Here is a 26565-nt window from a genome sequence, read left to right on the forward strand (position 1 = left end):
TGGCCACAAGGGCACATTGCTGGCTGATTGTGAATTTGTTGTCCACCAGCACACCCAGCTCCTTGTCTAGGGAGCTGCTTTCCAGCAAGTGCAGGGGGGGTTTCCTGCCCAGTACAGGGCTCTACACTTGCCCTGGTTGAACTTCATGAGGTTCCTCTCTACCCAACTCTCCACCCTGTACAGGTCTCACTGAATGACAGCACAGCCTGAAGAGGTGTCACCACCCCTCCCAGTTTCTCTAACCCCTGTTGCCCAAACATATTTGGTTTATTATTTACTCCTGGGTACCTTCATCATTGTCCACAGTCCTTGCTGCCTTTTGGGACCCCAAGATCTCCATTGTTTACATCTGCAGAGTAGCAGATACCTGGCAAGAAGGGGTAGGATACTGCTTTAGAAGCAGCAAGCAGTTTCTATGGCAGAAATGGGACTTTGAGGTGTCAAGGAGTCTAAAATTAGTGATTGCTGTCTGTGCAGGAAGGAAATTGTAGCAGAACTGCCATGTACTGTCAGCAGCCCAAGAGTGAGGTGAGGAAGGTGGTTTGGTTTTGTTCAGTGTCCACATCCTGAGACACTGCCTCCACCACCTGAGCGACCAAACCCCAGGGTGAGAACATGTGCCTTGGCAGACAGCAAGGCTTACAATCATAGAATTGTCAGGGCTGGAAAGGGCCTCAAGTATTATCTAGTTCTAACCCCCCTGCCATGGGCAGGAACACCTCACACTAGATCAGGCTGCTCAGAGCCACATCCAGCCTGGCCTTAAAAACCTCCAGGGATGAAGCTTCCACCATCTTCCTGAGCAACCTCTTCCAGTGTCTCACCACCCTCACAGTGAAGAATTTCTTCCTAACATCCAATCTGAATCTACCTATTTCTAGGGTTTTTTTTTCCATTCCCCACAGTTCTATCACTACCTGACACCCTAAAAAGTCCCTCCCCAACTTTCTTGTAGCCCCCTTCAGATATGGAAGGCCACAATAAAGTCTGCTCTTACCTTCCAGGGACCTGCTGGTTGCATTTCCAGCCCTCATAACTCACTCCAGAATGGACACCTGCAAATATATCCATAGCAGCATGGTTCATCTCCTGTCCTGCAGCTCTCAGCATGTGGTGGTGCAAGGATGAAACTGGGGCTTCATCAGTTGCAAAGCTCCTGCTGGTTCCCTAGGGACCAGATTTGTCCTTTATGTGGGATAGCACAAAGTTTCTGAGGAGCAGCTGACGGAACTGGGCTTGTTCAGCCTGGAGAAAAGGAGGCTGAGGGGAGACTAGTCTCTCTACAACTCCCTGAAAGGAGGTTGGAGCCAGGTGGGATTGGTTTCTTCTCCTTCTTAAAGGAGCAAGCAATAAAACAAAGAAGAAATGGCCTGCACACCAGTGCAGGGTGTATCAGGTGTCAGCTTCTAATGTTGCTCACAGACTCAACACATCATGAATTATGGATGAAATGTGTACCCAAGCCACAATTTAAACCATTTCTGCGGCACCTCTGTCCCATGGCCAAGTTTTCTGCAGGAAGACACAGCCCTATCTGCAGGAGGGCACATTCATTTCTGCAAGACACATTAATTCAATTTACTGTAGAAATTCTTCCCTGCGAGGGTGGTGAGGCACTGGAACAGATTGTCCAGAGAAGTTGTGGAGACTCCAAACCTGGAAGTGTTGAAAGCCAGGCTGGATGGAGCATTGAGCAAGCCGGTCTAATAGGAGGTGTCCCTGCTTGTGTCAGCAGGTTGGAATTCGATGATATTTAAGGTGCCTTCCAACCCAAACCATTCTGTGTTTCTATGTCTCATTTCTGCAGGAGAACCCTCATGCTGGTTCAGTGTAGGAGCAGAGATGAGCTGGTTTTAGCCTCAGCTCAATCACTAACCACCTGCAGACCTTTACGAAGGTCACTTTGCCTCCATCTCTTATGTACAGATCCTGGAGAGTAACACTACCTCTAGCAAATCCCAAGGAGCTCAAGATTGAAAGAACTTGGTATGAGGAGAAATTTGAAGATCGTGGAGATGTTTTCTGAGTAATCTTGAGTTGCCCATGTTTATTCTTAAAGGTTTGTGAGAACTTGGTTGTTGGTGACTTGTGGAAGAGATCTTGCGGCAGATAAATATGCTGCAGAAGTTAAAATTGGATGACAAAGCTTGCACTGAGCTAAATAACAACAGCAAACCTCTGGGGATTTCTGAATGTAAGAAGATCAAAGCCAAGATTGTGACCAACAATGGTGAGAAGACCTGCAAAAAAAACAACAAAAAATGTCTGGATCAGCAAGAGGCATCTGGGAACCTGGTGAGGGGAATGTGATGGAAGAAGAACTTGCCATGAAACGTGAGGTGATGGAAACATGATGGAAGAAGAAACAGCCAAGGAAAGAGGAGTTTGTGTTAAAATGCTGCTGCTGGATGTAGTCCTTGTTCTTGGGGAGGACGAATTCTTCAAGGGGGAGAATGAGGAGTTACTCACAGCACAACGGTGGAGACTGAAACCAAACCTGCATTTCCTAGAAGAGGATGTAAGAAGTGAGGCTGTGGTTTGTGCCTTGAGTGGCTTCACTGAAGGGTGGCTTCACCAAGTCAAATTCCATGAAAATCCACAGGTAAAGCGATGGGAGCAGGATCTGGATAACACAGCACAGCAGGCACTGAACACAAGGACTAGGATCAGACTAGAAGATTGGTCTAGCAAAGGACATTTCAGGGTTGCTGCTCACCAAACTGAGCCTCTCTTCAACAGAGAGGGGTTGCCACAAGAATACTGGAGAAACCCACAATTCCCAACCTCTCAAAGGAGCTTGCATCTCACACATTGTCCATAGGACTTTCTAGAACTGCACTGTTGGGCCCATGTTCTCCCTTGGCCTGGTTATGTGCTTAGGAGGAAGAAGAAGCGGTGCAGTACTAAGTCATTACTTGTTCTACTGTACTCAGCACAGTGAGGCCACACCTCCAGTATTGGGTTCAGTTTTGGACCCCTCACTCTGAGAAAACATTGAGGTGCTGGAGCAGGATCAGAGAAGTGCAACAAAGCTGGGGAAGGGTCTGGATAAGAGGACTGCTAAGGAGCAGATGAGCATTGTTCAGCCTGGAGAAAAGGAGTCTGAGGGGAGACCTTCTAGCTCTCTACAACTCCCTGAAAGGAAGCTGGAACCAGGTGGGGGTCAGTCACTTCTCCCAAGGAACAAGTGACAGGACAAGAGGAAATGGTCTCAAGTTGCCCCAGGGGAGGTTCAAGTTGGATATGAAGAATAATTTCTTCCCCAAAAGGGTTGTCAAGCCCTGGCCCAGTCTGTCCAGTGCAGTGGTGGAGTCCTCATCCCTGGAGGGGACTCGAAGGCATCATGTGGTGCTGAGGGCCATGGTTTAGTGGTGACCTGGCAGTGCTGGGTTAATGGTTGGGCTCAATGATCTTAAAAGGTCTCTTCCAACCAAAAACTTTCTGTGACTGCATTTGCCAAACCAAGTAACTGATTCCATCCTGCTGGAGTCACTGAGGTACTTCATGGATGTAAAACTAATGGAGCCAGGACACAAACTACCTGCAGTAGCGAGGTCAGGTCATTGCCTTATTGTCTACTTTATTGCCATAGAAGTAAACTCAACAGTACTGCACTGCCATGGACTACAACTCTGCTGTCCAAGTTGCAAGAAACTACCTATCCAAGGAGTTGGAAGGCATTAAGACCATGTTTTTTGCAAGAAAGGTTGGAGCAGATGACCCTTGAGGTTCCTTCTATGACTCCGTGATTAAAGCAGCTGGAGCTGTGGCAGCAAAAAAAGCAGCAGGAATGAGCAGACCTGGAAGCAGAGCTGTGTTTGCTTGGGCCATGATGTGACTTTCAGCAGCCTCAGAAGTCATGCTGACACCTCAACCATGTCTAGTGATCCCATGTCTTCCATGGCGCTGAGAGGGGTCACAGTCCTGCAGCAAATTGGATCAAAGGACTGATCATCATTCCAAATAACAACATCTGATTGGGGTTTGATGGTCCAATATTCAACACTGAGCTAATGTCACCTTCTCAAGTGTCACCATGGCCTTTGCGTTGGTGCTGTATGTTGGATTGGTCACCACAGAGGGGTTGTCATCTGTTGGCATTGCTGATTCTGGCTGCTTCATAAGTCTGCAGACAGGCAAGTCTGGGCTTGATGGCGCTCTGAGCAACATGATCTAGCTGGAGATGTCCCTGCTGACCACAGAGGGGTAGGACTAGATGACCTTTAAAGGTCCCTTCCAACCAAAACCGGTTAATAATACTATGCTAATTGCCTGTCCTCAGTTATCCCTGGTAGCTCTGCTATTGAGAAGGCTCATCACTCCTGCCCTGGTTATCAACTGTTGCAATCAACACTGTAGCACCTGAGACCTTCTCAACTGTGAGAGAGTGGCAAGTGGGGGAGGATTGGCAGCATCACAAAACCCAGAGCTGACAACAAAAGCTGACCACAGTAAGATCAGCACAGTACTGATAGTGTGGCCCAGGGCCTCTCATTTAGTGGAGTGCTGCTGTGCAACCTCACCCATGTGGTCCCTGGCACAATCATATCTAGAATCTCTATTGTCTTCTGGAATCTCATTACCAAAACCAGCCAGAAGCCAGCAGATCTTCAGAAAAATGAAGGAAGAAGCAGGCTGGAAGGAGTCTACAGGGTAGGAGGTGCTGGTCTGAAAGCAGTCTATGAACTTTTGAGGTCTTCAAGTAGGAGGGTTAATAACCTTTTGTCCTTGCTGACACAAGAAAATAGAATCACATGGTTGGAAAAGACCTCAAGATCATCAAGTCCAACCATAAAGTTGAGTACAAACTGAAGACAAAAAAAAATCATGGCATACCTTGAGAGCAAAGGTAGAAATGCCACCACAAGAGCTCTTCCTAAGATGGACTAGACAATGTGGTAGAACTAAGAGCTGCAGAGAACATTACTGAGGAAATACACTCAACAAACACTGCTCCTGATTGAATGACCACCAAGGACAACCACAGCAGGAGGCTGGAGACACTCATACTTCTCTTGCCTGGGTTTTCAATTAACCTAGAATTAACACCCAGTACTCTGTCACTCCCAGCATCTCCATGTTGGTGACTCATCACCATTCCTTCACAATTCTTTCTCAAGGTTATTTTCAGACCTACAACCTGACCAAACCAGAGAGTAGAAGGGCTATGTCTGCTGATATCACTTTCGAGTCTGAATTCTGCTTCCTCCAGGATATTTTTAACTTACACTGTCCTGTCTTCTGCCTGGGCTCCAGCCTTCTCGCATCACCAGTTTGAAATGTGATTCTCTTGAAAATGAGAACTCATCTGCAGTGCTGGGGCCAGCTCTGGAGTCATCAGCACAGCAGAGACAGGGACCTGTTGGAGTGGGGCCAGAGGAGGCCACAGCAATGATGGGAGGGCTGGAAGCCCTCTGCTGTGAGGCCAAGCTGAGAGAGATGGAGTTGTTCAGCATGGAGAAGAAAAGGCTCCAGTGAGACCTTCTGGTGGCCTTTCAGGGGTTGGAGGGGCCAAGAAGAAAGCTGGGAACAGGCTTTTGAGCAAAGCCTGCTGTGACAGGACAAGGGGGGATGGTTTGAATAAAAAAAGGGAGATTCAGACTGGAGAGAAGGGAGATATGGTGGACACTGAAGGTGGTGAGACTCTGTCCCAGGTTTCCCAGAGAGGTGGTAGATGCCACATCCCTGAAACCATTGTAGCTCAGGTTGGTTGAGGTTCCAAGCAACCTGCTCCAGTTGCAGCTGTCCCTGCTGACTGCAGGGGGGTTGGACTTGATGACCTTTGATGGTCCCTTCCCACCTGAACCACCTGATTCACTGAGCTGCTGAAAGCCATGCCGCTGGAACAGCACGGCTGCTTTTGGTGGAGCTGACAGGTCAACCAGCACAACTTCTCCTGAGGTGTATGGGACCACACTACCACCACTGACAGCCTCTTTCTCTGTCCTAATCCACTGCAGCCCTCTCTGCATTCCCACAAGTGCTCCTCAGCAGCCGGTCACCCTCACCACCAGACATCACATGATCTTTTGCCACCTGCTGCTAGTGCTTTCCTGTTTCATTTTCAGAATGGCAGACACCCCCTCCTCTCAGAGAGCTGATGACTCCATACTTTCCTTGACATCATCCCCTTCCTGGAGCGACAGAGAGGCTGGCACCATGGCCTCGCATTCCCAGCAGCTCTGCTCGCAGCAGGGACCTTGTGCTTTGGCTCTTCTGCTACAAGTCAACCAGGACAGAAGTAGTTCTGGCGAGACAGCTGACTGCAGGGAACACACTGTTCTCTGCATGATTCATGGTTACAACCTGCTTTCTCCTGTAGCTTGGTACTCAACACAAGGCAATGAAGAAAGAACCAAACAAAACCCAAGACTTTGGTGCCTAAAAAATAAGCAGAGGAAAAAGAAAGCAGCAGAATTTTGTGGAAGGTAATGGCTGGGTGGTTTGCAGCTTGACTTCCTGTCAACAGGACACAAAACTCCACTCACTTGGGTCACTCAGTGAGCATCTTCCCTTAACTGCACCATCAGTGAGTAAAATCCTACTCAAGGTCTGCTACAGCCAGATGAGGACATCGTGGTTGCTGCCAGGCATTTTCCAAAGAGAAAAGAAAATGCATGCAGGGAGGGACAGCAATGAACAAGTCCTCAATATGAAACATGGGGTAAGAGTCCACCTTTTAATGGTGCACTGCTTTAAATGTCTATAAACCCAGGTAGGGACTTCTACAAACCCTGGTTTAAATGTCTACAACCCAGGTCTGAACTTCAACAAATCCTGTTTTGCAAGTCTACAAACCCTAGCCTGAACTTCTACAAACTCTGTTTTGAACTTCTACAGCCCCTAGTGTTGCAGGGTGTAGATCAAACCCTTGCTGGAAGCAATGCTGTGAGAAGTGCAAATGTGGTGTGAGCTAAAAGAGGCCAGAGGGTGAGAAGTTCTGTGCTTAAAAAGAAACTGATACTCGGAGGTCTGCAGGGTACAGCCTCATGGAGCTCACAAATGAGGTTTCATGGACTCTGTCAGCTCCCTCCAGAAAACTTTGGCCAAGGCTGGCCAGAAAAGTGATAGAGGCCCCATCCCTGGAACCATTCCAGGTCAGGTTGTTTGGGGCTCTGAGCAACCTGATATAGCTGAAGACGTCCCTACTGGCTGCAGGGGGGTTGCAGTAGATGACCTTTAAAGGTCCCTTCCAACCTAAAACCAGTCTGGGATTCTATGAAATACATGAAAGAGAGAAGACAAAAAACCATAGTGGATCTGTCTCAGGACTGGCTATCTGTCTCAGGACTGGATATCCATCTCAGGACAAGATGGATCTCAGGACTGGATGCACCTCAAGAGAAGATGCATCTCAGGACTGGATGGATCCCAGGAAGGGATGGATCTCAGGACAAGCCCCTTTCTCCCAGCAAGGCAGTGCAGGATTTATTTCCTTCTACATGGCCCCATCCCAGCCCCAGCAGCCTCTGGCAGCCACCCGCGCTGGAGTTTCTCACTCTTTTGCTGGTAATCTCCACTTTTCACACCTCGGGCTCTTGCTGCCGTTAAAATTTCCTGTGCACTCCCCTTTCCCAGCCTGTAACCCCGGGGCTGGGCAGGGTTTGGAGGAGGGAGGGGCCGGGGGGCGGCTGTCAGCCAGCCCCTTTCAGCTGCCATGGGGAGGCCCCGGGGCGGGGGCCGTGCAGAACTGAGAGGCTGCGGGACCCTGCCCGGCGGCTGCGGGAGCTCCGGGGTGAGTACCCTTGGGTTGGGGATGGTATTCCCCAGGAAACCCCCCTGAAACGGGAAGAGTTAGGTGCTGAGAAGCCAGTCCTGGAGGCTGTCTCGGGATGCTCGTGCTCTGGCATGATCTTGCCCCGGGGCATGCTCCCTGCCTTGGAATTGTCCTTGCTCTGGGTGATCCTGCCTTGGGATGCTGCCTGCCTTGTGACTGTCCCCATCCTGGGATACTCCTGCCTTGGGATGCTTTATTCCTCTGTGTACTTCCTACCCTGAGATGCTTGCTGCTCTGGGATGCTTATTGCCTGCCCCGAGATGCTGGCTACGTGCTGGGAAGGAGCTGTCTGTCGGACCTCAGGACTGAAGGTCCCTCCTCTAGACATCAGGTCACCCTTTCCTTCACTTCATGAAATCTTATTAAATACCTCGTGCTTGGTAGCGCTGGTGAAGAGTCACTGACCTCAGGTGAGATGGCATCAATGTGGTAGTTCTCCATTGCCAGAGCACAGGGTACAACCATCCTCACTGGTCCTAGTGGTGGTAAAAAGGTTCCCTAAAAGCACAGAAAGTGTTGTGAGCATGGTGCAAGCAAGAGCTTGGTTTGGGCACAGCATTTTCTTCTTGGTGAGATGTGAGAAACATTCCTCTTCCCACCAGTACTGGGTTGGCTGTTCTCACAGGTTCCTTGTGAGACCCTCAGAGCAGCAGATTTGCGTGGAGCTTTTTTAGGCTGTTACCTTTGGTCAGACATTGGCATAGGTTACCCGGGGAGGTGGTGGAGTCACCATCCCTGAAGGTGTTCAAGAACTGTATGTGGGCATATCATTTTGGGACATGGTTTAATGGTCATGGTGGTCTTAGCTTGATGGTTGGACTTGATGATCTTAGGGATCTTTCACAACCCAAAAATTTCTATGATTCTCTGAAGTGGGGACAGGAGGCATAAAAGGTTGGTTAAAAGCAATCTATGGAGTTTTAGCACTCCACAAGTGGTTTCATTTCAGAACTGGAGCTAATGATGGCACTACAGTGAATCCAGAAGTGATAAAAACCTCCATTCTGCAGCCCTTCTGCTTTCAGTTCAGATTTCATGGAGATTTTCCCACAAGGAGATACTTCTCTACTGTGAGGATGCTGGAGCTGGCTGCCCAGAGAGGTTGTGGAATCTCCTCTGGAGACATTCCAAACCCAGCTGGGCATTGTGACACTGGGCAAGCTGCTGTAGGTGCCCTTGCTTTAGCAGAGGTCACTTCCCACCTCCCCCCCTGCTGGTATTCTGTGAGATAAGTGTGCACAGACACGATCTCATGCTCTGTGAACACCTTCATAACTTCCTCCACTTTGTACGTACCAAGACAAGGTCCTTTATTGTCTTTAACTTATGCACAGTGATACCATTTTCCCTCACTGATGTGGGAGGTGGAAGCTGTCTTCTCCTTAATTTCCCTGCCACACACACATTTTTGCTTTAATCTGAAGGCTTTGCTCCTTCCATCCTCACATTTTACTCTGCTGACAGCTTACACGTTGTGCTACTCTCCTATGATGCTGCACAAATTGACTCACACCTAAATTAACAACTGATTAAAATGCTTTAGTTGCCCAGGGAGGTTGTGGGTGGTTCCTCCATGGAGGTGTTCAAGGCCAGGTTGGTTGGGGTCTTGAGTAACCTGGTCCAGTGGAAGGTGTCCCTGCCCATGGCAAGGGGGTTGGAACTAGATGATCTTTAAGGTCCTTTCCACTCCAAACCATTCTATGACTCTATGGTTTGAAGTGAGACTTTCTCTGCTGACTCAAGTGGCTTGGGTGCAGTTTTGCTGTCAGCAAACATCTCGCTGAAGGATGTTTACACAGTGATGGGACAATTTCAGTTTATTGGAAGGCAACAGCATTTACTTGAAGAGCCTTGGTGCTGTGATTGCTCATCCTCAGTTACAAATCCCCTGTGGCAGGCACCACCTCGAGCAGTGCTGTGCAAAGCTGAGGCTCTGCAGCACAGCTGGACCTGTCTGTCTGAACAGCATCTGCAGGTCAATCAAACAAAGAGTTAGGAGAACCTCGTGAAGTTCAACAAGGGCTAACATAGGGTCCTGCACTTGGACCTGCAGCAGTACAGGTGAGGAGTGACCTGCTGGAAAGCAGCTCTGCAGAGAAGGACCTAGCAGTGCTAGTGAACAAGTTCCCCATGAGCCAGGAGTGTGCCCTTATGGCCAAGAAGGCCAATGGTGTCCTAGAGGACATGAGGAAGAGTGTGGCCAGAGGATCAAGGGAGGTTCTCCTTCCCCTCTACTCTGCCCTAAGGAGGACACATCTGGAATTCTGGGTCTAGCACTGGGCTCCCCAGGTGAAGAGAGACAGGGAACTACTGGAGAGAGTCCAGGGGAGGTTACAAAGATGCTGCGAGGCTTGGAGCATCTCTGTGAGAAGGAAAGGCTGAGAGACCTGGGGCTGTTGAGCCTGGAGAAGAGCAGCCTGAGAGGGGATCTGATCAGTGGTCAGCATGAGCTAAAGGACCTGGGGGGGATGACAAGGTGGGGGGGCAGACTTTCTCAGTGGTGCCCAGCAACAGACTGGAACAGACTGGAACCCAGGAGGTTGCACCTGAACAGGAGGAGCAGGCTGCCCAGAGAAGTTGTGGAATCTTCTTCTCTGGAGAGCTTCCAAACCCAGCTGGCCATTGTGATGCTGGGCAAGCTGCTGTGGGTGCTTCTGCTTTAGCAGGGGGCTTGGACTGGATGATCTCCAGAGGTCCCTTCCAATCCCCACCATACTGGGATTCTTTGACCATGCTACGAATCTGTGAAGAAAAGTCAGGATGCAAATTTTCACTTCATCACAGCCCTTCATAGCTGTACCTCTGTGATGAGTCAGAAGTTATGGAAAGTACTTCCTGGTGTGGTCACTTCTGGAATACCTGAGACATTCTCACTTCTGCTGTAGACCTGCAGGGGAAGGACAAAAAGGGAAACAGTCACTAAATTGTGGCTGCTAAACAGTTTGTGAACAAATTGACCTTAGTCTAGGCTGACCTTGAGTAACTTGTGTTCATCACCTTCCATGAATGGGGTGTGGGTTCCATCTAGTGAGTCTGAACATCCAAATTTGCATCTGGACAGAGTTTCTGAGCCATCTTGTGGAGTTTTAAAACATTTCAAAACCTGTTTCATTTGTTTGAGTGGTTAACAGTGCCCTCATGGAGGCATCTGTCCATCAGGGTGGAGTTCAATAGTCTAAAGAGGCTGTGTGGGAGGGTTCTTCTTGGAAAGCTGTCAGAAGATTGCTGCTTCACACAGTCTTATTCAAAAGTTTGTGTAATACTCAAGTCTGAGAATCTCCAGACCATGTTAGACATCTGGGCTGAGATCATTTCACTTAGGTTTGGAGTCATCTGCACAACATATGAGCCCAGACAGGCTGAAGGGCATGTGAAGCTCCTCAGGAGGTCCATAAATGAGGATGCTCCATTCAGATGGGACTTCAGGAGAGTGTGGGATGCACTGGAGGAGGGTATGAAAACAGTATCTTTGGGAGCAATAGCATGAGGGGGACTGAATCATAGAATCACTAAGGTTGGGAAAAAACTCTAAGATCATTGAGTCCAACCATCAAGCCAACACTACCGCAGCCACTAAATCATGTCCCACAGTGCCATATCCACTCATTTCTTGAATACCTCCAGGGATGGTGACTCCACCACCTCCCTGGGCAGCCTGTTCCAATGCCTGACTACTCTTGCAGGAAAGAAATTGTTCCTAAATATCCAACCTAAACCTCCACTGGGACAATTTGAGGCCATTTCCTCTGTCCTGAGGGGTTGTCTTGTCCTTCACAAGAATTTTGCTTCTGAGGGTCTTAGGGAGGGAAGGGAGAAGATATTTCTTCTAAAGCCCAGAGTTGTCCTGCTTTGAAGCACCCATGAGTCTGTCATTCCTCCAGCTCCTACACCTATCTCAGAGGAGAACCACCTAAAAAATCAGCTGCTCCTTCACATAGGGTGTCCAGAGTCCCAAATTCCCAACATGAGCAAAGGATGTGAATCAGAAAAGCTTCATGAAATCAGCAGTTTGGACTTTCTGAGGTTCTAAACTAAAAATATATGTGAATGGTTGCCCCACTTTTGAGGAGCTGGTAAAAGATCTTTCTCTCTCTAGGGAGCAAAATGCTACTGGTGTGGACTCTGCTCACAGCATTTGGGTTGTTGGTGAACCTCAAAGCAGGTAAGAGCTGAATGTGGTGGAGAGCAACTGATGCTGACGAGGTGTGGCGAGAGTAAAGTAGCTCTGTAGAGAAGGATCTGGGAATGCTGGTGGACAAGAAGTTCCCTATCAGCCACCAATGTGCCCTCATGGCCAAGAAGGCAAAAGGTCTCCTGGGGTGCATGGAGAAGAGCGTGTCCAGCAGGTCCAGGGAGGTTCTTTTCCCCCACCTACTCTGCCATAGGGAGGCCATATCTAGAGTCCTGGATCCAGTTCCGGGCTCTCTAGTTCAAGAGAGACAGGGAACTACTGGAGAGAGTCCAGTGGAAGCTGCAAAGATGCTGAGGGGCCTGGAGCATCTCTGTAAGGAAGAAAGGCTGAGAGACCTGGGGCTGTTGAGCCTGCAGAAGAGCAGCCTGAGAGGGGATCAGCTCAGTGCTAAGCAAGAACTAAAGCACCTGTGGGGGGCAAGATGAAGAGTCCAGACTCTTGTCAGTGGTGGCCAGTGACAGGACAAGGGGCAATGGGCACAAACTGGAACCCAGGAGGTTCCATCTGAACAGGATTTAAAACTTGTTCATTGTGAGGGTGCTGGAGGCCTGGAACAGGCTGCCCAGAGAGGTTGTGGTGTCTCCTTCTATGCAGAGATTCCAAGCCCAGATGGGCATTTTGATCCTGGGCAAGCTGCTGTGGGTGCCCCTGCTTCAGGAGGGGGGTTGTACTGGTGGATGATCTCCAGAGATCACTCCAAACCCCCACCATGCTGGGATTCTAGGAAAAAAGCAGTTCTGCTGGATATTGTCTGGGGTTGGGTTGTTCCATATGATGCCTGGCAGCTCGCCCATGGTTTCTGACCTCAGTTAGTCAAACTGGGGATGACTGGGCACACCAGTATGCCATGAAGTTACCACACAGATCAGGAATTCTTGCAAGATAAATTTGGGAAGCATTTTCCTTGAGCACAGGGTGTTGGACCAGAGAAGTGATATATCCATGTTTGTTGCAGAACCCTGCAGCAAAGGGACCCTGTCCTCCAACCAACATCCCCTCAGCACCACAGAAATCTGTGACAAAGGGAATATGACCTCCAACACAGCTACTCAGGTCCAGCCTGGAACCAGCATCACCCTCTCCTGCCAGCTGAGCCCTCTGCCATACCCTCAGCAGTGCAGGACAGCGATCTTCGTTAACAACTCTCAATTAAGTCTCACTTATGGTCGTTCATCAAGCACCACATTTCTCGTCCGTGCCTATGGCAAGCACACCTTCACCTGCAAGGAAATTTGTGACCCCACCAAAAAACTCATTTGTGGACTTGATGTTGAATCTGGAAGTAAGGAGGATGTCCTAAGCCCATGTTCTGAAGTAGTCCCTGTGGTTCCTCTGAGCTGTGGGTTAGGCAGCAGCAGTGGGTGGCCTTTCCCAGAAGAAATGCTACCTTTTGGGATCTCTTTCAAAGAATCATTAAGGATGGAAAAGACCTCTGAGATCATTGAGCCCAACCATTGACCCAGTACCACTGTGGCCATTAAACCATGTGCCAAAGAGCAATGTGTAGATGTTTCCTGAACACCTCCAAGGATGGTGACTCCACCACCTCTCCTGGATTTTGTATTTAACTATCCCTGGGTGGGAACATGCAACTCCTCCATGCAACAGCCTGCTCAGAGCAAATACCACACTCTCCTGTTCCACCTTGGACAACCACCAGTTGCTCCAGGACACAGGGGATGTGCAAGGAACCTTTCTAAGGGTATTCCATATTTTCTTCTAGCCTGATGAGCTGCTGCTGCTGCAGCCATCATCTGCTGTTTCAGTTACGGAGGTCTGTGTTTTAAATGAGTAATGGTTGATTGCTTCAAGCACACCTCATGGTGGCCAGCCTGCAGAGCTGTGTTCATCTGGCAGTCTTGGAAAGCCACTAGGGTTTCTCTCAGGTTGGGGTTGGGTGAGATGATCTCTAAGCAATTTTCCATCCCAACCCATTCTATGATTCTGTGTCAGAGGGCTCAACAGCCTACAGGGATTAGAGGCTCAGGAATCTCTTCCTCTGGGGACATTTTAAACCCACATGGACATTGTGATCCTGGGCAAGCTGCTGTGGGTGACCTTTAGCAGTGGGGCTGGGCTGGATGATCTCAGGTTACCCAGGGAGGTTGTGAATGTCCCCTCCCTGGAGGTGTTCAAGACCAGGTTGGATGAAGCCTCGGGCAACCTGGGCTAGTCCCATGGCAGGGGGTGGAACTAGATGATCTTCAAGGTCCCTTCCAACCCAAGCCATTCTATGATTGTATGATCTCCAGAGGTCCCTTTCAACCCTCACCATTCCATGATTCTGAACATTTTGTCTTTAAAAAACCCCAAACAATCAAAACAATAAGTATTTCTTAAAATGTCTCCTATCAACACCCTTAAGGAAAAAACTGATCAGAGTATCTGCTTAAGATCCTCCAGATGAGCCACAGAATGTGTCTTGTATCCAGGATGGGACAAATGGCCACCCCACCTGCACCTGGGATAAAGGGAGGCTCACCTACATCAGCACAACCTACGTGGTACAGTAAGTAATGTGGGGATGGAGGTGCCCCATACTGGTAATCATATCTTAGATCATCTTTTCTGTGGTGGACATCCTCTATACAGTAACTAATATAGGGATGGAGGTGCTCCATATCTGTAACCATACCTTAGATCATCTTTTCCATGGTAGACCTCCTCTATACAGTAAGTAATGTAGGGATGGAGGTGTTCCATTCCTATAACCATACTTTAGATCATCTTCTTCATGGTAGACCTCTTCTGTACAGTAATTAATGTAGGGATAGAGGTGCTCCAGTACTTAGAACCTTAGAGCTGCTTTTCCATGATGGACCTCTGTGAGCCATACCCTGATGTTCAGCTTGCTTAGCGCACCAAGAAGAGCATTAACCAAGCCTTTGCCTTCTGTTGCAGGCTATCAAACGGGACAGATGTCTTCTGTTTTTCAGAAGGTGTGAATCAGGAGGTTGGCTCTCTGACTCTCAGCAAGTTGAGTTTTGACTCGAGGTACAAGGTTGTGGTTGTCGCCTCCAATGAGCTAGGAAGTGCTTATTCACAGCCCCTTGTCTTCATGCCAATAGACATCGGTAAATGCAAGACTTCTGCCTTCCAGTCGGTCCCAACCCTTTAGAGATGTGAAGACACAAAATCACAGTGTGGTTGCGGTGGGCAGGAACCTTTAAAGGTCATCTGGTCCAATCCCCCTGCAGTCAGCAGGGATATCCCCAGCTAGAGCAGGTTGCTCAGAGCCCTTTAAGTACCAAAAAGCCACCAGAAGGTCTCCCTGGAGCCTTCTCTTCTTCAGGCTGAACAACCTCAATTCTCTCAGCCTGGCCTCAGAGCAGAGGTGCTCTGGCCCTCAGATCAATTTTTATTGACCTCCTCTGGCCCTGCTCCAGCAGGTTCATGTCCTTCTTGTGCTGAGGACACCAGAGCTGAAGCACTTTCTTGGTCAAACCTCTCAGAAAAAGCATCCATCCAGTCTACGCCAGTAAATGCCACTCTCAGATAACCCCCACTTAGATTCCAAGCTGTACCAGGTCTCTGAGCACCACTTACCTCTTCCTGTTCTTGCTGCTAGTGAAACCACACCCTCCCAACTTTTGGGTGCAATTTGAGAATTCTTCAGAGGCTGGCTGCACCTTCGTTTGGTCCAATGAAACCCAAGAGAGGCACTGCAGGCTGAGATACCGACCACTTAGCAAGCACTCCTGGAGCATGGTAATCCTCTTTGGAAGAGTAAAGGGAATTATGAGCCTTGGAAGTTAACTGGATGGTAAAAAATGATCCATGGATGAAGGTAAAAGGCTGATCCTGTAAAACAAAACCCCAAAACTGACAACAAAACAAACAAACAAACACAACCAAGCATGAAGAGATCTCCTGATGGCAATGTCTGTGTGATGCACTGAGGAATAAGAGCTTATGTTTGACCCAACACTGAGGCACTGGAATAGGTTGCCCAGGGAGGTGGTGGAGTCACCATCTCTGGTGGTGCTCAAGAAACGTGTAGACAAGGCACTGGCGGACATGGTGTAGCGGCTGTGGTAGTGTTGTGTTGGTGGTTGGACTTAGTGATCTTTAGAGTTCTCTCCCAGCTGAAATAATACTGTGACTATGATTCATTGGAAGATGGTCTAGATGCTTACTGCAGAGGGGGTTGGACTGGATGACCTCTGGAGGCCCCTTCCAACCCAGACTATTCTGTGATTCTATGGTCAGACCTTCCCATCAGACCTCAGAGCTACAGGCAGGCAACTTCCAAACAGTTTGGCCTTGCCCAGTGTCACCTCAAAATCTTTGCTTTTCAACACTAAAAGAAATTAATTGCTTGAAGCTGAGTGAAAAATGTAAGAAACAAACTTCTTAATTTCACATAACTCAGAGATTTTGAGGCGAAGAACCACAAAGATGGATAATTCAATGGATCGTTCTTTGAGTTATTAAAGTTGCCTCAGCTCAGAGGTTTCTGCACTGATTTTTAAAGACACGTTTTCACACAGTGCCAGCATGATGGGAGTTGGAAGGGACATCTGGAGATCATCCAGTACAACCCCACTGCTTAAGCAGGGACACCCACAGCAGCTTGACCAGGATCACAATGCCCAGCTGGGTTTGGAAGGTCTCCTGACACGGAGACTCCACAACCTCTCTGGGCAGCCTGTTCCAGGGCTCCAGCACCCTCACAACAAAAGTTTTTCCTGGTCAGGTGGAAGCTCCTGGGTTCCAGTTTGTGCCCATTGCCCCTTGTCCTGTCACTGGCCACCACTGACAAGAGTCTAGCCCCATCCTCTTGTTTCCCACAGGTCCTTTAGCTCTTGCTGAGCATTGATCAGATCCCCTCTCAGGCTGCTCTTCTGCAGGCTCACAGCTCCAGGTCTCTCAGCCTTTCTTCCTCACAGAGATGTTCCAGGCCACTCAGCATCTTTGCAACTTCCCCTGGATTCTCTCCAGTAGTTCCCTGCCTCTCTTAAACAGGGGAACTCAGAACTGGACCCAATAGTGCAGATGTGCCTCCCTAGGGGGAAGACCATCACCTTACTTGACCCTCTGGCCACACTCTCCTCATGTTCTCTAGGAGACTATTGGTCTTCTTGGTCATGAGGGCACAATGCTTGCTCGTGGTGAACTCGTCCACCAGCATTCCTAGGTCCTTCTCCACGGAGCTGCTTTCCAGCAGGTCACGCCTCACCTGTACTGCCACAGGGGGTTGGTAGCTAAGGCATTGGTAACTAAGCCTCTCACTACCTTCAATCTTTCTTTCTTTGTGAGTTTAATGTCTCATGTCCTTTATCTCCATTGAAGGTTGAGAGCTTGGACAATGGGAACTGGAGTCTGTGTGGGCTGGAGCCTCACACAGCCTACGAGTTTCAGCTCAGCTGTAAAATTCACCCTGAGCGAGGACTGTGGAGCAACTGGCACACGTACCAAGCCTGGCCTCCAGAAGCAGGTAACACAAGAGTCCTGAGCACAGTAGAGAGACAGACCTGTAGGAGCAGGGCCAGAGGAGGTCACAACAATGATGGGAGGGCTGGAGGCCCTCTGCTGTGAGACTAAGCTGAGAGCTGGAGTTGTTCAGCCTGGAGAAGAAAGGGCTCCAGTGAGACCTTCTAGTGGCCTTTCAGTGCCTCAACTGGCAGATCAGAAAGCTGGGGACTGACTTGAGTGGTGCTTGTTGTGACAGGACAAGGGGTGATGGTTTGAACTAAAAGAAGGAGATTCAGACTGGAGAGAAGGGAGAGATGTTTGACACTGAGGGTGACAGCCTAGCCCAGGTTGCTCAGAGAGGTGGTAGAAGCCCCATCCCCGGAACCATTCCAAATCAGGTTGGTTGGGGCTCTGAGCAACCTGTTGTAGTTGCAGCTGTCCCTGCTGACTGCAGGGGGATTGGGCTGGATGGACCTTTAAAGATCCTTCCAACCAATCCCAGGCTGGCATTCTGTGAACCTTACCAGCTGTCCAGGAGAGATGCCACCAAGAATTAGGTGAGTAAAGAGCACTACTGCCCTCGAGTGGGCCACACCAGATGCCATGGGACATATAGCACCAACCCGAGGCCACTTCTGCTAGTTTCTGCCAGCTCTGCCTTGGGCTGGCCATACACTCCCATACCTGCCTGTCTTCACCCTCAGCTGCATAAACTCCCAAGCTGCAGAACTTTTGGTTCTTCTACAAGAAGAAAGCTTCTCAGAAGTTTGTGTTTCAACTGAGATGTGTTGGCTGCTTTGGCATCCCCTCCTTTCATCTCCTCCTTGGCTTCCGTTGCTCTCTTTTGTGAATTACTATCAGCTCCTCAGGCTGGTTCCACTCTTACTCATCCTCCCCACCACTACTGACAGCAGCAATTGCTGTAAGGAGCATTGATTGATGCGGAAGGTGTGAACTGCTCCTTCCTTCCCCCACCTTCCTCTCTATGGTATGCTCAGCCTTCCCCACGCAGCTTGGCTTGCTGCAGCATCTGTGATCACCAACCTGCTATCCTGTAAAATGAGAAGCTTTTGAGAAAATTAAGGAGCATTTTATGTCCCCAGGCTAAGGGACATCAAGGAGAGGCTGCAGGTGAGATGTTCTGAGCACATCATGATTGCCCTTCTTCGAAGGTGCTGAAGTTCTACATGAGTTTGCAAACTCAGAGTTATAAAATAATCCTAAACAAGAATAAAATCATCACAGATTCATTTAAGTTGGAAAAGACATCCCTCAAGGGGAAAAAAACTGTTCCTTATGTCCAACCTAAACATCCCTCGAGGCTCTTTCCTCTTGTCCTGTCCTTTGTTCCTTGGGAAAAGATACCTAACCCCACTTAGCTCCAACCTCCCTTCAGGTAGCACTCACAACTGTACCTTCTCAATGACATAATTTTTCTCCTGTTCCTCTAAGCCTGACCTGCTCCAAACTTGCTTTAATTAACCACTGCTCAACAGAGAGAGTTTTTTCTGGGGTGGGATTTTTTTTTTTCAACTCTATCTCTGGAGTCATTCAAAACCTGCCTCAGTGCTTTCCTCTGCAACCTTCTCTAGGTGAACCTGCCTTGGCAGCAGGGTTGGACTCAGTCTCCAGAGCTTCTTCCCAATCCCTACCATTCTGTGATTGATTCACTTTGTCCTGCTCTGAGCTCTGCCCTTCCTCCTTCAGTCACAGCCACTCTGCTCTGCTGCTCTTTGTTCTCTTGCTTCAGCTTCTTTTTCCCATTCCAGTCACTCTTTACAGTTCATAGAAGACTAATAACTCCTAAAACTATTGCCACTGAGGGTTTCTTCTGTCTGTGAACAGAGGAACCAGCAGGAAGCCCTCTTCTAGCTGGGTTTGTGCAACAGCTGCCTAGGTTATTAGCACCAATTAAGGTTTGAATTTGATAGATTTTATTGGGTTATAGGCCTTGAAGAACCAAGCTTGATGAGCTTTTGTCACATCAGATTTAGAATTACATCTTCAAAATGCTTAGGTTGGAAAAGATCTTTAGGACATGTGAGTCCTACTCTGACTATGCTGTGACCACATCATGGTTGCCTGTCGTGAGTTAACGCCCATTCTGAAAACAAAGGGGGGAGGGCATTGCGAGACTCCCCCTGAGTCTGTTCCGCTCCCCCCTCCCTGCCCATCTAGGGTATAAAAAGCAGGGCATTGCAGCTCTTAGGTCTGCTTTTGGCTCCTGCCTCTCCTGGATGAGAGCCACTGTGGCTGCTTTCCTGCTCCTCTGCCACGTGGTCAGGCCTGATCCTTCTCCCTGCCACCTCCACGCCTCTTCAGAGGGAGACTGGTTTTGCCGTCCCTGGAGGTGTTCAAGAGGGGATTGGACGTGGCACTTGGTGCCATGGTCTAGTCATGAGGTCTGTGGTGACAGGTTGGACTCTATGATCTTTGAGGTCTCTTCCAACCTTAGTGATACTGTGTATTATTCTTCTTTGTCCCACTCCCATCCATCCTTGTTCCTTGCCCTAGTTAACCTTACCTGTTATTGTTATATATCTATTGTTTACAGAAAACTCTTTACCTCTCTACTTCCAAGCCAACTCCAAATTATTATTTAGTGAATTTGCTCCTTCCTTTTTTTTTTTCTCCTCCTCTCTGTTGAGAGGGAGGAGGGCGAGTGGGGGAGAGATTCTCAGCCTTGCCCCCATCTGAGCTCTTAACTCCCAGTTAAGCTTAAACCACCACATTGCCCTTCTTTGAAGTTCTACGCACAGATTTGCAAATTCATAGTTATGAAATCACCGTAGGTTCTTTTTTGTTGGAAAAGATCTTAAAGATCATGAAGTCCAACTCTGACCAAGCTGTGACCATTGGATCATCAAATCCAATCCATAACCTAGCACAGTGAGGTCACCACTGAACCATGGCCCTCAGCACCACATCTCCATGGCTTTCAAAACCCTTCAAGCTTTCCTTATGTGTTTCTGATACTGACCATTGTTCACAAGTTTGCTTTAGTGTTATTTGGGGTGGTGTATTCAATACATCAAGGGTCTGAGTGCTTCATTTGTTTCACCTGCTTTTCCTTCCAGCCATTTCCAACATGAGCGGCCAGCACTCAGTGGACATCCCTGACCTGCAGCCTGGCAACTATGTCCTGTGGGTGACAGCATCAACAGCTGCTGGTGAGGGTCCCTCAGGCAACGGCGAGCTCCTCTGCTTGGAAAGAAATGAACCTCTGCCAGGGTGGGAGCAAGGAGAGACCCTAACCCTTGTCCTTCCATTGCCACAGACCAGAAATGATTTCCCTATCCCTCTTGAATTACTGAAGATCTCTGGATCTTTAATTCTTGAGTCTATCTCAGCACTGGTGAGGACACACCTTCAGTACTAGGTTAATTTTTGGGCCCTTCACTCTGAGAAGGGCATTGAGGTGCTGGAACAGGTCCAGAGAAGCACAACAAAACTGATGAAGGGCCTGGAGAACAGGTCTGGTGAGAAGTATCTGAGGGAACTGGGATGGTTCAGTCTGGAGGAGGCTAAGGGGAGACCTTCTGGCTCTCTACTACTCCCCAGAAGAAGGCTGGAGAGAGGTGGGGGTTGGTCTCTTCTCCCATCAAACAAGTGACAGGACAAAGGAAATTGCCTCAAGTTGCATCAGGGGAGGATTAGGTTGGACATGAGGAACAATTTCTTCCTCAAAAGGGTTGTCAAGACTTATCCCAGGCTGCCCAAGGCAGTGGGAAAGTCCCCATCCCTGGAGGGGTTTCAAAGCTGTGTAGATGTGGTGCTGAGGGCCATGGTTTGGTGGTGACCTGGCAGTGCTGGGTTAATGGTTGGAGATGATGATCTTCAAGGTCTTTTCCTAACCAAAACCAAACCAAATTTGAAGCCAAACCACATTCCATGATTCTAATGGGGTGTTTTGGGTCACAGACTACATATCTCAGAAGACACTAAAAAATGTCTTTAGTTCCAAAGTCCTGTTGTCCCCAACAGCCAATCCAGATTCCTGATTTTAAACCCCAAAGCAGTTGCTATGTTGGTAGCCAAGCACTAGCCAGGCCACAACTGATCTCCAGCTTGGAGCAACATATTTACTTGGATGATTTGATTTAATGAAGATGAATGAGGAGTGTTCCATGTTTCAGGTGCTGGGGACTGGTTGGCTCTTGTGCTCACCTGCAGCTTCTTCATCCTCTTAGCCTGTGTTTGTTCTGTGCCTCCAGTGAGGAAAGTGTGAGTAGATCCATCTGTTATGCTCCAATGAACCATGGAATTGTTGTTGGAAGGGATGGTCACATCATTGCAGGGCAGTGTTGCTGTGAGTGAAGGTTCCAGAGTACACAAACAGTGAGGAGGACATACACTGGACATAAAGTCCAGCTTTATCTAATTCCTGTCATTAATTTTAACCTATTTCTGAATGTCTCTTTTCACCAAGACACAATTAAAGGGCTCCAACCCTTGGCTATTAACCTGGGAGAGAAGATCAACCCTTGGATTAAACTCTTTAGAGCAACACAAGCTTGTCCCTAGCCTGGTTTTCCAGGAGTGAGACTCGTGGTCACACCCACCAAGATTTTTCCACAGTGCTGTGGTCAGTCATTGCAGGCAAATATCTGGCAGGAGGATGGTGCTGAGAAACATCTACTCCTGCCCAGGAGTTGCTTGACCAGCTCTGACCTGCTCCTGACACCCAGCCAAGGTGCCAGCAGGTTGCTGCTAAGGCAGATTCATGATTGCATCAAGCTTCTGTGTGCTGCCCCAGGTTGTGCTTCAGGTATCAATATCACATCAAAAGAAGGCTGACCAGCAGATCCAGGGAGGCAATTCTGCCCTTCTGCTCTGGTGATACCCCACCTGGGATATTGCATCCAGGTCTGGTGCCTTCAACAGTAGGAGGACATGGACTTTTATGAGGGCTTGTGGTGACAGGATGAGAGGGAATGGATTTGAGGTGGAAAAGGGGAGGTTTAGACTGGACATTAGGAAGAAATTCTTGACACTGAGGGTGGTGAGACACTGGAACAGGTTGCCCAGGGAGATCATGGATGCTCCCTCCCTGGAGGTGTTCAAGGTCATGCTGGATGAGGTTTTGAGCAGCCTGGGCTAGTGGAAGGTGTCCCTGCCCATAGTAGCAGGGTTGGAGTTGGATGATCTTGAAGCTCCCTTCCAACTCAAGCCATTCCATGATGCTATGGTTCACATTTCTCACAGAGTTTACTCCACCTGCAGATTACACCAGCTCCTCTTTATGCTGGTGCCCCAGTGGCAGAGCAAAGCCATTCCAGATCCAGCTAACGCTACGTGGGTGAAGAACCACACAGCTATGAAGGTAAAGTGCAACTTCCCCTCCTTCCCCCCTCCCCCTTTTAATCCAAACATTTTCATTGAGAAAGTCATTGGAGCCATGCAATCAGTGATGTCCTAATGGGGCAAATCCAGAGATCTTCAAGAGTGGATAAACCTTGTTCTTCTGAGGTGACAGACTGTAGGGTGTGTCAGGGCTTGGTTGGGAATGGACCTTTAAAGGTCATCCAGTCCACCCCCCCTGCAGTTAGCAGGGACATCTGCAACTAGAGCAGCAGGTTGCTCAGAGCCCCAGACAACCTGACCTCACCTCCAGGGATGGAGCAGCTACCACCTTCTCTGGGCAACCTGGGACAGGCTCTCACCACCCTCAGTGTCAAACATTTCTGCCTTCTCTCCAGTCTGAATCTCCTTCTTCTTGGCCCCTTGAAGCACTATAAGGCTGCCAGAAGGTCTTCCTGAAGTCTTCGCCTCTCAAGGCAGAGAGAATGCAGAGATGTTAAATTTTCACCCTCAAGTTGTACCAGAGGAGGTTTAGGTTGGACACCAGGAGCAATTTCTTCCTCCAAAAGGGTTGTCAAGGCCTGTCCCAGGCTGCCCAGGGCAGTGGTGGAGTTCCCATCTCTGGAGGAGTTTCAAAGTTGTGGGGGTGTGGTGCTGAGGGCTATGGTTTAGTGGTGACCTGGCAGTGCTGGGGTAATAGTTGGACCAGATGATCTTGGAGGTCTTTTGAACCACAATGATCCCTGATTAGCTGCTGGAGACAGGATTTTTGCCTTTTTGGGATGTGAGATTGCAGGGTATCAACTAAATTATCACTGCCATGTTGTCCCCCTCCACAGGCTGAGCTGATGTTTCCCTCCAGCCTCTTCCTGCCTGACATCAGCAGCTTTGAAGAACCTGAAACAACCCAAGTGGAGGAAACCTTCCTGAAGATAAACCTCCAGGACAAGCTCCTCTTTGGCAGCACTGGCAGGAGGGGCAATGGTGACTGGCCAGCAGAGAGTGGCTCAGGGCAGGAAGAACCCGAGCACCTGGCTATCCCTGGCGTACCAGATGGGGAGGTAGATGAGCAGCAGCTTCCTCACCTCTACAAGAGGATGGTGGTGGAGGTGATGGAGCCAGCACAGACTGTTTCTGAGTATATCACCAACCCCATCACTGACATGGCCACCACCTACCTACCACTGGGCCTATGCACTCCTGAAGAGCTCCCTGAACATGAATGTGAGCCGCTCTCCATCTTCCCAACAGCTTCTTTGACACCATCCTGTGGAGGGAACCTTACCTTGGACCAGGTGAAAATTAACTGCAGCTCTTTAAGAAGGTAAGAAGGAGGTGAGGTTGATTGAAGACTAGTCTGCCTTTTTGCACTCTACTGAAGTGTTTTGGTGTGTTTCAGCATAACCAGTCCAGGAACTTGTCCAGTGGCACCTTGAAGTCATCAAAAACTCAACTCACAAACCCTTCCAGCAAGCAAGTCACACCTCACTGCAGCACAGCAGCTCCTTACCCAGCCAGCAGGCTCAGGGAGAATCCAAGAGAGAAAACTGGAATTGTCAATCCTGCATGACCTGAATTCTGGAGATGTAATTGGGGTTGTTCAGCCTGCAGAAGAGAAGACTCCAAGGAGATCTTCTGGTGGCCTTTCAATACTTAAAGGGGCTGATCAGAAAGCTGGGGACAGACTTTTGAGCAGGGCCTGTTGTGACAGGATGAGGGGTGATGGTTTGAACTAAAAGAATGGAGAGAATGTAGAAATGGTTGACACTGAGGGTGGTGAGACCCTATCCCAGGTTTCCCAGAGAGGTGGGAGATGTCCCATCCCTGGAACCATTCCAGGTCAGGTTGTTCAGAGTTCTGAGCAACCTGCTCTAGTTGCAGCTGTCCCTACTGACTGACCTTCAAAGGTCTCCTCCAACCCAAACCAGGCTGTGGTTTTGTGATGCCTTCATGAAGCCTAAGCTACCTCAAGTCCCTGTCCCACTGTCTGACCATGAGTGGCTCAGCCTGGCTTGGTCCATTGCAGGAATCAGAGCAGTGCCAACCATCATTTTCCACCACTGCTTACCCAAGAGCAAGGAGTCGTGCCATGCAGGTGTTGGGTAGAAGGTTGGACTTGATATTCTTAGAGCTCTTTTCCAACCATAATGGTTCCATGCTCAGAACTCAACATCCCAGCCCAACTCCTCCGGCTGTCCAGTGACACCCACCTCCACAGGTTGTAATCCTCCCTGCAGCCCCAGCATGCCACAAAGTCATGGTGTTCCCAGTCACACCAGTGCTCCAGCCCATTAGGGTACCAAAGGACAGGGCTGTGTCCAGCCCACCTTCAGGGTTGAGTTCAGGGAAGGAGGAATCCTCACCAGAAACCAAAGCAACAGGCAGTGCCTCCATGCAGATGTCAGCTGGACTGGTGAGAAGGATCCAAAGCATTTATCAAAGTACTCTAATGACAGGCATGAAGGATGAGTTGTGCCTGTAATGACTTTGTTTACACCATGTGTAGATACATACATCCATACATAAAGTGCTGGAAACCTGGACTTTGCTTCTTGGTTCCTCTAAGTCAAGCTCAAGTTCTACAGTTTATTCTTCTTGCAGGTAGAAATATCCTCAAAACTGCTCTTAAAAAAAGATGTTGCTCCTAGAAATGAAGTTGTTCAGATCTGAACTTACCTGGAGCATCCTCCTCCTCCTCCCCAGAACTGCTGCTGAGCAGCAGGCATAAGCTGGTGATGAAACCATGTTGTGACACCACCATCATCAAGAGCACCTCCATGAACAGCTGGGCATCCAGCTTGGTGAGGAAATGGCTCTCAGCAGCACCACAAAGGTCTCCTTGCATCATGAGGATGCTACCTCCAGGCCATGGCTTTCTCACCACCTTTGGCTTGAGTCATAGAATCATGGTGGGGTTGGAAGGGAGCTCTAGAGATCACCCAGTCCAAGCCCCCTGATAAAGCAGGGGGCACCCACAGCAGCTTGCCCCAGCTGGGTTTGGAAGCTTTCCAGACAAAGATATTTCACAACCTCTCTGGGCAGCCTGCTCCTGGGCTCTAGCACCCTCACACCAAAGTTTCTCCTCTTATCATAGCTACAGCAAAGGGTTTTCATTCCACTAGGTAACTCACCAGTGTCTGGAGGACAAGAATCCTCACCCTTACTGCCCAAATGCTTGGTGTGAGCTCACCATGTTCACAGCAGAAAACCTTAGAATAGAATCACAGAATGGGTTGGGTTGGATGGGACCTTAAAGATCATCCAGTTCCAACCCCCCTGCCATGGGCAGGGACACCTCCAACTAGACCAGGCTGCCCAAGGCCCCATCCAATGTGGTTCTGAACACTTCCAGTGCTTGGAGCCTTCATAACTTCTCTGGAAGCTCATAAATTGTCAGGAAGCTCCTCAGGAAACATCTTCCCAAGGCAAAGTCTTGGAAACATGTGGGCACCATAACCACTGGCCCTCTTGGGGCAGAACTTAGATGAGATGCTACTAATCTAAGTGGTTCCATCTCCATCTGTTGATTTGGGTTTTTTCCCCATGAGATTTGTTGGAAGAGCACAAACAATAAACCTTTATTTTAGTGAACACCCACCAAAATCCAAGAGGACACGTTCACAATTTGAGTTCTTGACACAAAGGGACTCAAAAGAGGCAAATTTACACCTACCAGAACAGCAGATACACAGGTTTGGAGTACAAGCTGTCTTGGGAAGCATAGATGATGCCATCAAGCTTTCTGACCATGTCCAGCTAGCAGGAACCCAAATGATTCTACAGAAGGGAAGGCTTCTGATCATGCCCAGCTAGTAGTAGGAATCCACATGACTCATTGCCTGGCCCAGAGGTCATCTGGAATTGAAGCTGTGGCAACTGG

At 49.0% G+C, this 26565-nt stretch overlaps 1 protein-coding gene across 1 annotated transcript; it reads left to right on the forward strand.

Moving 5' to 3' along the window:
* Window positions 1–11881: 11881 nt before the first annotated feature.
* Window positions 11882–25544, forward strand: IL12RB2 (interleukin 12 receptor subunit beta 2). Its single transcript, XM_068140875.1, has 11 exons — window positions 11882–11939; window positions 12925–13251; window positions 14364–14478; window positions 14871–15043; window positions 15538–15677; window positions 17262–17406; window positions 20462–20554; window positions 21521–21608; window positions 22608–22707; window positions 23525–24009; window positions 24085–25544. The coding sequence occupies exons 1-11, from the start codon at window positions 11882–11884 to the stop codon at window positions 24119–24121; spliced, it is 1761 nt and encodes a 586-aa protein (XP_067996976.1). The 3' UTR covers window positions 24122–25544.
* The last annotated feature ends 1021 nt before the right edge of the window (window positions 25545–26565 follow it).

Source organism: Melanerpes formicivorus, unplaced genomic scaffold, assembly GCF_026170545.1.
Source record: "Melanerpes formicivorus ecotype bairdi unplaced genomic scaffold, bMelFor1.0.p_v2 SCAF_7, whole genome shotgun sequence".
NCBI classification, from domain to species: domain Eukaryota; kingdom Metazoa; phylum Chordata; class Aves; order Piciformes; family Picidae; genus Melanerpes; species Melanerpes formicivorus.